At 38.1% G+C, this 9,391-nt stretch overlaps 1 protein-coding gene across 1 annotated transcript; it reads left to right on the top strand.

Annotated features, from left to right (window-relative positions):
- Nucleotides 1-590: 590 nt before the first annotated feature.
- LOC137839327 (uncharacterized) lies at nt 591-1,875 on the top strand. The gene is made up of 3 exons (XM_068648447.2): nt 591-710; nt 802-1,341; nt 1,471-1,875. Exons 1-3 carry the CDS (start codon nt 591-593, stop codon nt 1,873-1,875), a joined length of 1,065 nt encoding a protein of 354 aa, XP_068504548.2.
- The last annotated feature ends 7,516 nt before the right edge of the window (nt 1,876-9,391 follow it).

Genomic DNA, 9,391 nt, shown 5'->3' on the forward strand with positions numbered 1-9,391 from the left:
AAGGAAGAAGTGGTGATAAAAAATTTGCAGGCTTTGGAAGCTCGGGACAGAGACAATATATTTCTCAAAAGGAAGGAGTTTGTAGTGTCTGATGATGAAAATAATTAGTCTGAATGTGAGGGGGTTAGGAGGATGTAACAAAAGAAGATATCTAAAAGAGTTGATTTTCAAAGAATAGGTAGGAATGGTGTGTATTCAAGAGACTAAGTGTTCTGAGCTCAGAGAAGAGAATTGCTTCAATATGTGGGGATCTAATGAAATAGACTGGATTGAAAATGGGGTTATCAATAATGCAGGTGGGATTATTACATTATGGAGAAGGAGTTGTTTCCAATTATCAAGTTCTGTTAATGGAAATAATTTATCGATTATCGAAGGAGTATGTAAGGTTGGTGATAGAGTAAGAGTAATTATTGTGAATGTTTATAGCTTAGGTTCTTTGAAGGAAAAGAAAGTGATATGGGATGAGATTAATGCTTATAGAGCGAGTTAGTTAAATAGGATCTGGTGTGTAGTAGGGGACTTCAACTCAAATCAGAACAAAGGAGGAGATGAAAAGTTTGGTTGTGGGTTCGAATTATAGTAGAGAAATGCGGGAATTTAATGAGTTTATTGAAAAGGCTGAATTAATGGACATCCCGATGGTTGGTCGGAAATTCACATGGTACAAACCGAATGGTTATGCTAAAAGTAGAATTGATAGAGTCCTGGTCTCTAAGGAATGGATGGAGGAGTGGCCGAATAGTAAACAGTTCGTACTTAGTAGATCTGTTTCAGACCATTGTGCTTTGGTAATTAAAGACTCTTGTCCGGATTGGGAACCGAGACCTAATGGACATCCCGATGGTTGGTCAGAAATTCACATGGTACAAACCGAATGGTTCTGCTAAAAGTAGAATTGATAGAGTCCTGGTCTCTAAGGAATGGATGGAGGAGTGGCCGAATAGTAAACAGTTTGTACTTAGTAGATCTGTTTCAGACCATTGTGCTTTGGTAATTAAAGACTCTTGTCCGGATTGGGAACCGAGACCTTTGCGTAGTCTGGATGTTTGGCAAAAAGACAGCAGATTTAAGGATTTTGTTCGATGTAAATGGCTTAGTTATGAAGTTCATGGTAGAGGTTTGTTTGTATTCAAAGAAAAATTGAAGAAGCTAAAATTTGATTTAAAAGTATGGAACAGAGAAGTGTTTGGTGATGTTAATCAGATAGGGGAGATTCTAAACAAGAAAATTGAGGAATTAGATGCTCGAGATGATGTTGAAGACTTAGATGAGGAAGGCAGAGTGGAGAGGAGGTCTTTACTAGCAGAACAAAATGAAAATGCTTTTAGACAAGAAGCGGTTATCCATCAGAAAGCTCGTCTTAAGTGGTTAAGAAATGGTGACCTTAATTCAAAATTTTTTCATTCGGCTGTTAAATGGAGGAGGGCGAGAAACGAAATTAATGGACTGTTTGTTGATGGTCATTAGAGTGAAGATAAGGAGGTGGTTAAAGGTAAGGTCAGAGACTACTTTAAGGCCAGGTTTGAAGGTGTTGATGGGCCTCAAGTCAGGCCGGGTAATGTGCCTTTAAACTCTATTTCTCTCGCTGACAATGAGATGTTGGTTAGTACTTTCTCCGAAGAGGAAGTCAAAGAGGCTGTGTGGGATTGTGATAGCTCGAAAAGCCCTGGTCCAGATGGCTTTAACTTTGGGCTCATTAAGTTTTGTTGGGAGTTTATTAGGGATGATACCCTTCTGGCCATAAACGATTTTGCTAGTGTTGGAAAATGGCCTTGGGGGACAAATGCGTCGTTTGTGTGTTTGGTCCCTAAGCTGGAGAATCCACAAAATCTATGTGATTTCAGACCTATTTCTTTGGTTGGGTGTCTATAAAATCATATCGAAGTTGCTCTCTCTAAGGCTTAAAAAGGTGATGAGTAAAATCATCGACTTGAGACAGTTTGTGTTTCTTGCTGGTAGGAGAATCTTGGACAGTGTGTTGGTGGCCAATGAGGTATTAGAGGAGGCAAAAAGGAGGAAGAAGAGCTGCTTATTTTTTAAACTGGATTATGAGAAGGCTTATGATTCGGTGAGGTGGGATTTCATTAGTTATATGCTTGAAAGGTTAGGTTTTTGTGAACAATGGATTGCTTGGATTAAATCTTGTTTGGAGTCTGCAACAGTATCTGTGTTGGTTAACGGCAGTCCGACTATGGAATTCGTTCCTTCAAAGGGTTTGAGACAGGATGATCCCTTGGCTCCGTTTCTTTTTCTTATTGTGGCTGAAGGTTTAGCAGGAGTGGTAAGGAATGCTGTCATGTCCGATTGGTTGGAGAGTATGGAGGTTGGGATGAATAAGGTTAAAGTTAATATGCTTCAGTATGCAGACGATACTTTGTTCTTCTGCAAAGCAACTTCCAAAAGTGTTTTCTGTTTAACAACTATTCTAAATTGTTTTGAGCTGGCTTCAGGTCTAAAGGTGAATTTTCTGAAGAGTAGTATTGGAGGTGTAGGGGTTGATGCTTTTACGATCAAGTGCTTCGCAAAAATGCTTAATTGTTATGTGATGAAATATCTTTTCAAGTATCTTGGGATGCCAGTTGGGGGGTGTCACAAGAAGGAAGCGTTTTGGGACGGGGTGGTTGAGAAGATAAAGGAAAGATTGGGAAGATGGAAAGGCAGAATTATTTCGATGGCAGGGAGGATTTTTCTAATTAAATCCGTTCTTTCAGCTATTCCTCTGTTCTATATGTCTTTGTTTAAAATTCCTGTTATTGTTGTGAAGAAAATTGTGAAAATCCAGAGGAATTTCCTGTGGGGTTGGAGGTCAGGTGGACGAAAGATTATGTGGGCTTCTTGGGAGAAGGTGTGTGAGCCACGTGAAGCTGGTGGTCTCGGGGTTATTAACATTAAGTTCTTCAATATTGCTTTGTTGGGGAAATGGATTTGGAGGTTGGGTTATTCCAAAGGTGGACTGTGGAAGGAGGTGGTAGACTCCAAGTATGGGGGTTGGAGAAATTTGAAAGGGCCAAGATCAAACAAGATTGGGTCCCTTTGGTGGCGGGAGCTAAAGGTGATTTGGTCGATGAAGGAGTGGGGGGAAAAGTTCGATGACCGTTTTAGGTGGAAAGTCGGTAATAGAAAGGAAATTAGGTTTTGGGAAGATAAATGGGTGGGCAATTTAGAGTTGAAAAATAAATTCCCGAGGTTGTTCTCTCTATGCGGGGATAAAGATCTGTTGTTGGAATGTTGTGGGGTCTGGGAAGAAGGAGATTGGAGTTGGAAGTTGGGGTGGAGAAGAAATTTGTTTGAATGGGAGAAGCCTTAGGTAGGCAAACTTTTTGAAGAGATTAGAGGGTTGAGTCTTGTTCCGGTTTTTGATGACACGTGGGTTTGGAGAGATGGTGCGTTTCCTGAATTCTCGGTTAAATCTGCTTATGGTGTTTTAAAGGGACATAGCGAGGGGGAATTGTCAAATTTGTACAAATTTTTCTAGAGTATTAAGGCTTTGCCTGCGGCCCAGGTTCTGGCGTGGAGGGTGTTGGAAAACAAGATTGCTACTAAAGTCAACTTGGCACGACGCAAGGTGATGACTGACGTTTTAGTTTATTGCTTTTGCAGGTTGAAGGAGGAATCTACTAGTCATTTACTCTTTGACTGTAGAATTGCTTGGCTCGTTTGGGTTCAATGTTTCGCGTGGTTAGGAGTGTCGTCGGTCGTTCCCATTGATCCTATTTCTCATTTCACGCATATTTGTAATGCTATAAATCCTTTCATCTCTGTCCTGGGAAGTGTGTGGATCTCGATGGTTAGAGATATTTGGTGCCATAGGAACAAGGTTATTTTTAAAGGAGGTGTGGTGGATCATTCAGAAATCTTCACTTTGGCTCAATTGAAGGCTTGGTCCTGGGTAACTTCTAAAATACCCTCTGCTTGCTTTTCCTTCTCTGATTGGTGTCTTGCCCCCCTATCTTGTTTGAAATCGATATAAATAGCCTGTTTCAGTTTAGGGTGATAGGTATCTTTATTTTGATGGATGTTGGTTTTTGTGGGCTGTTGGGTTGGTAGCTAAGGTTTGTTGTTCTATTGCTCCTTGATATGTTCGTAGTGAGTTTGTACTGGGTTTGTAATGTGTTTGTACGGGGTTTTTAGTGGTAGATTAATATTGGCTCTTTCATTGTGCTGGTTTGGGAGGTTCGAGATGTTGGATTTTATTGTATAAGTATGTATGAAGGTTGAATCATCCCTTAAGTGATTCTTGTTATTTAATCCTTATTGCTGATAAAAAAAAAACTCCCTCAGGGTCGTCCCATCATTTATATCCATGGACAACTCTTTTGGGCTATTTCACTTCTCATCGGTCCAAAGAATAGGCTCAATCGGCCCATTATATATATATATATATATATATATATATATATTTATGGACAACTATGTTGGGTTAGGGAGTTTCTTAATGAACTGCTACGTTTTTCTTCTAACACTCCCACAACTTTTAAAATTCCAAAACTAGCCTTGATCTTTTATTTGAAAAAGGGCACCGTGGATGAGTTGGTTTCACACTGTTATTCTTCTTCATTCATCTGAGGTACTGGTGGAGGGTCAATTTAGCTATGCAGAGTAAGGTGGAGGAGCGGGTTGCATTGCCGAAGTGTTGGATGGCTTTTAAAGGTAAACATTAAGTTTTTTTAAGAGCTTGGGTAGTTATGGAGTTTTGGTGGTTTCTGAAAATCGGGATTTCAGATTGTGCTATGGATTGATCAATCCAGAAGTGAAAATGAGATTTTTGAATTTATTGCTCTGAAGTAAATCATTTTGTTTTCCAAATGAGGAGATGTTCAAGAAGCAAATTTTTAATAAATTTTTTACTTATGGATTGTTAAATCTAAAAGCCTAATTTCTGTTACGGATTGATGGATCCAAAAGTTATCTTGACTTATGAATTTGTGAATCCGGAATGCATTTTTTTGAATTACGGATTGGTGGATCCATAATGATTGTTTTGACTTATGGATTGGTGGATCCGGAATGAATTGTTTGACTTATGGATTGATGGATCTAGAATGCAATGATTTATTTTTGTTTTTTTTTATATAATTTGTTGGAATTTGATGGTAAAATTTTAATTTGTCGAAGTATGCGAAGGATTCGAACAAGAATTATATGATGGGGTTGATGTGTGGGATGGTCTACATGATGCTGATATTGAGAAGTCATTATCCAACAAAGTAATAGACAATATATCAAAGGGATATAAATGTATAGATGTGTTTACTACAAATGAGGTAAAGTTGAAGTTTGTAAAGTATGTTTAGGTTGTTTGTTATTTGGTAAAATAAATAATTTGTTGTGATGATTTTTGTAGATATTTCGTACTCACAATGAGTTCTTGATGTGGGTTAGAAAAGTTGCGTTTCACTTTGGTTTCGTTATTGTGATATTGAGATCAGATACTTCAATTGGCCAACGAGTGATGTGAGTTAATTTTAGTATTGTTCATTTAGGTGACACTTTAGATTTATGATTGAGATTTTAAGACAATTAAAGAGTGAAAACCTAAGGAAAATCTTCACTGGACATTAACTTAACCAAGTGCTTTAGTAGATGTGAAGGTTCATTTCACAAAGGCAAAAGGAAAATACAATTATATGATGAAGATGATGACAAGATATGGTGCGAAATTACTTAAGGAAAACAAGAGCAACATGTAAAAACTGAATAGACATAAGGAAGCAAAATAAGAACATGCTTATGAATAAAATGGAATGATAGTGGAAGGAAAAGATGAAGAAAAAGGAAGCTTATGAGAAATGGAATTTGAGAATGGTGGCATGCCACTTGGATGGTGAAATGACTCCAAGATAAGTGAAGAATGCCGCCTAACATCCTAGGCTTGTCATTCTAGAAACTAGGTCAAAATGTCTCCAAATGGGTTAGGAACAAGCTAAAATGCTACCCACACCCCCTATTATGCTAATAGTACCTTTCTAGCCTAACTTTGCTATTTGGATCCCCAAAGTGAGCCCAAATTTATTTACAACATTTTCTAATCATTTAAGAAGACCAGGAAGAACTTTAAGTGCTCTGGTCCTTGTCCAATTCTCCATCTGGTGAGGTCTCTACTTTGAAATGACTTCTCTTTGTGTACTTTAGCATCTTTGGTCATCTCCTTGTGGTCTTGGTTTGCATCAACGAGGAAGGAAGACATTCGTATTATTAGGTTGTGAGAGAGGAGGTAAATACAGGTTACTGAGAGTGGAAGTAGGAAATGTGATTGTCCTTTTAGATTACGAGGGTATCTGATGGAGGAGGGCCAAGCTCACCTCACCATGGAAGCCAAGACCCAAGACTAGACCGTTTAGACCCATGTGAGGAGCGTCTAGACTCAAAAGGGGAGCGTCTAGCACAAGAGGAGGGGCGGCTACACAAGGAGCGTCTAGGAGGAACTCTAGACCGTCTAGGACCTATCACTACGTCCATGGCCAAGCATATTCACGCACAAGTGGGTCAAGCCACGGATTGGAGGGAGAAGACCTTGTACATGTTACATGGAGGCCCATTAGGGGTGGCTTAGTAATTAATGTAGTGTTAGAAAGCACAAACTTGTCTCATATGTGATTTACCCTAGATTTTGTGCACATTCTAGAACATTGTCTCACATGGCCGGCCATGTGGTCCATGTGCCATGTGCCTTCACATTTCCATTTCATTTTGATTACATTTCATGTGGAATTAGCTTAACTTTCACGGCCTCCGTAGCCTATAAAAGGAGATGCCTAGCTCTTGTATTTTGAAGATTAATGAGAGTAAAGTTATGCTGCCAACATTGTGCCATACTTTGCTTTTGCCTAGTTTCTAGGACCTAATCTTCATCTTCATCACCTACCATAGGGCTGGACGAACCTCTCTCTTTCCATACACATCATGCACCTTCAAGATCACCATAGCTCCTAGGAGGATCTTGCACATCTCAATCCATAGCTTCCGCACCCTTTGATCATGATTCCAAGAAGAGCTTCATGAATTTGCCATCATTTGGTATCATGGGCATAGGTTCTTCAAAGATGAGTAGTTCTTGGTCATTTTCATTTTGAGTGCTTCTTTATTTCATGTTGTTCATCTTGTTTTCATACTTTTCTTGCTGTTTTTAATTTTTTTATGTTGTTTTGGTCTGCTTTTTGGAAAATCCAATCGGTGCACTTTGTTCAATTGATCTTGAGCAATCCTTGTGCAATTTTTGGTAGGATTCCATACGCTTTGAGTTGCTGTTTTTATTTTAGGTATTTGAGTCTTTATTGCAATTTTATTTGGTTCATTTTATGCTCTTTGAGTCTTTTAATTTCTGAATCTATATGTGTTTTGTCTAGTCATGTTTTTCCAAAATGTCATCAAATCATAGTGGTACTTTATTTGGCTTATTTGTTTCTTGATTTTGGTCTAAATATATGTTTTGAATCTGCTGTGTTCTTGATCTTTTGGTGCCTTTTATTTTTAGCTTGAGTTCATATTTGTGTTTAGATCTACACAAATTCCTTTTCATCAATTCCATTGTGTTTATCTTTTGGTATCTTGCTGTTTTTTCCAGTTTTTACAGAATCCCCTGTTTTACATAACTCTGTTCTGGCTATTTTGTTTAAGAAAATTATTTTCCTACATAGGAAATTTTTGATTCTCTGGATTATGCAAGATTGAGGTGTTACAGAAAAGACAAAAAAAGAATAAGCTCAAAAGAGTCAATAGAAAAAAAATGATAAATATTTTAAAAACAGTGTGCAAATTTGGGCGCTACAGTTGGCGTAACTGAACACTGATTTTGCAAAATTTATTAAACAAAAATGGCTCATGCGTTTGGAGTGAAACCAACGCCAGAATTTAGTTAAGATCTTGAATATTTTGCATATAAATTTTCAGAAGCAAATCTTAAAAGGGCAGCTAAGCATAAATTGGGGAAAATCATGTTTTCTGGCCCACAACAATTTTCCAGTGGTGCTGCTTTTTTGATTTTGAAATCTATTCTAGTGCTATTCTTAGGATTCATTTTGTGTGCTTACCTTTATTTGAGTACCTTTATTTGCTTGTCTAATATTTCTTGGAACTCTTTCTAGTTGTCACAATTTATCTCCATTTGTGTGGTACTGTGTTTTCCAATTAAATTGTTTCTTGCTTTAATTTCTTTGGCCTCTAAATTTGGTGTTGGAATTTATTCTCAATTGGTGCTTATGTGAGTGGTAATTTGACTTGAGTAAGGTCTAGTCTTCTTGTTAGGTGCTGGAATTGGAGAATTAAGACCCTAATTCTAAGAGGAACAAAGGCAAAGGCAGAATCAAATACTTATAAAAAACACCACAAACACTTGGAGGGCCCAACAAAGAAAAGACAACCCAGGAAGTGCCAATAGCAAAAAAAAAGATCAACAAAGGGAGTTTTCTTAATTTTCTTTGCAACTTAACTTGTATTAATTACTTCTTTAATTACGTGATTAGACGGTGAGTGTGTCTTCAAGGGCTCCAAGTGTCCAAGAAGCCTCACCTAGGGCCGACTAGTGTAGAACTATTTAGTTTAACAAATTGTTAATTGTCTTTAATTGCATTCCTTGCCTAATTAGCTACGCTTTTCATTTGTGATTGCCTTGTTTAAGCTTTGTTAAATCTTCTTGCTTGGTTAATTAGCTAGCTTGCATTGTTTTCTTGCATTAAAATCTGATTTCTCAACTTAATTGTGTTCTAAGTGGTTTACTAAGAGAAAGCTTTGTGTGAAGACATTGAGGGATAGTTTTTGGCTAAGGCAAAGGCTTGGTACTTAAGTAGTCCACTGTGACTCACCTCCCTTACCTGGAAAACTACCTTCTTTGACTTTCCTAAATTTTCTCAAGGTAAAATACTTGTACACACAAAGCTCTAGTCATGTCTTCTTCTTCTCATTCTGTAAAGTCTATTGAAAGTGAAGTAAAATCTATAAAAACTTCACAAGCTGTGCAATTGATTTCATTTAGACAATTGGAGAATGAGACTAAAATTAATGAGTTGACTAAAGCACAAGAATAAAAAAAATCTCATACTCATGCATCTAAAAGTAATGAGTCTCTAGGGGAGGGGAGCCTTAGAATCAATGACTATTACCAACCACCCCTTAGAAGAAATAGGCAAAGGGAGCAAGAGGGGCTAAGGGAGATTAGAGTAGACCTACCTCACTTCCATGGTAAGGAGAATGTAGAAATCTACCTAGATTGGGAGATGAAAGTAGAACAACTCTTTGCTTGCCATAGGGTGAGTGAAGAACGCAAGGTACCCTTAGCCGCCCTTAGCTTCCAAGGGAACGCCATGTATTGGTGGACCTCTCTCGAAAGAGAAAGACGTCTTCATAGGGAACCTCCCATTACATATTGGAATGACCTTAGGGGAGCCCTAAG

The sequence above is a fragment of the Phaseolus vulgaris genome, chromosome 3 (assembly GCF_051622355.1).
Source record: "Phaseolus vulgaris cultivar YP4 chromosome 3, ASM5162235v1, whole genome shotgun sequence".
In the NCBI taxonomy this organism is placed as follows: domain Eukaryota; kingdom Viridiplantae; phylum Streptophyta; class Magnoliopsida; order Fabales; family Fabaceae; genus Phaseolus; species Phaseolus vulgaris.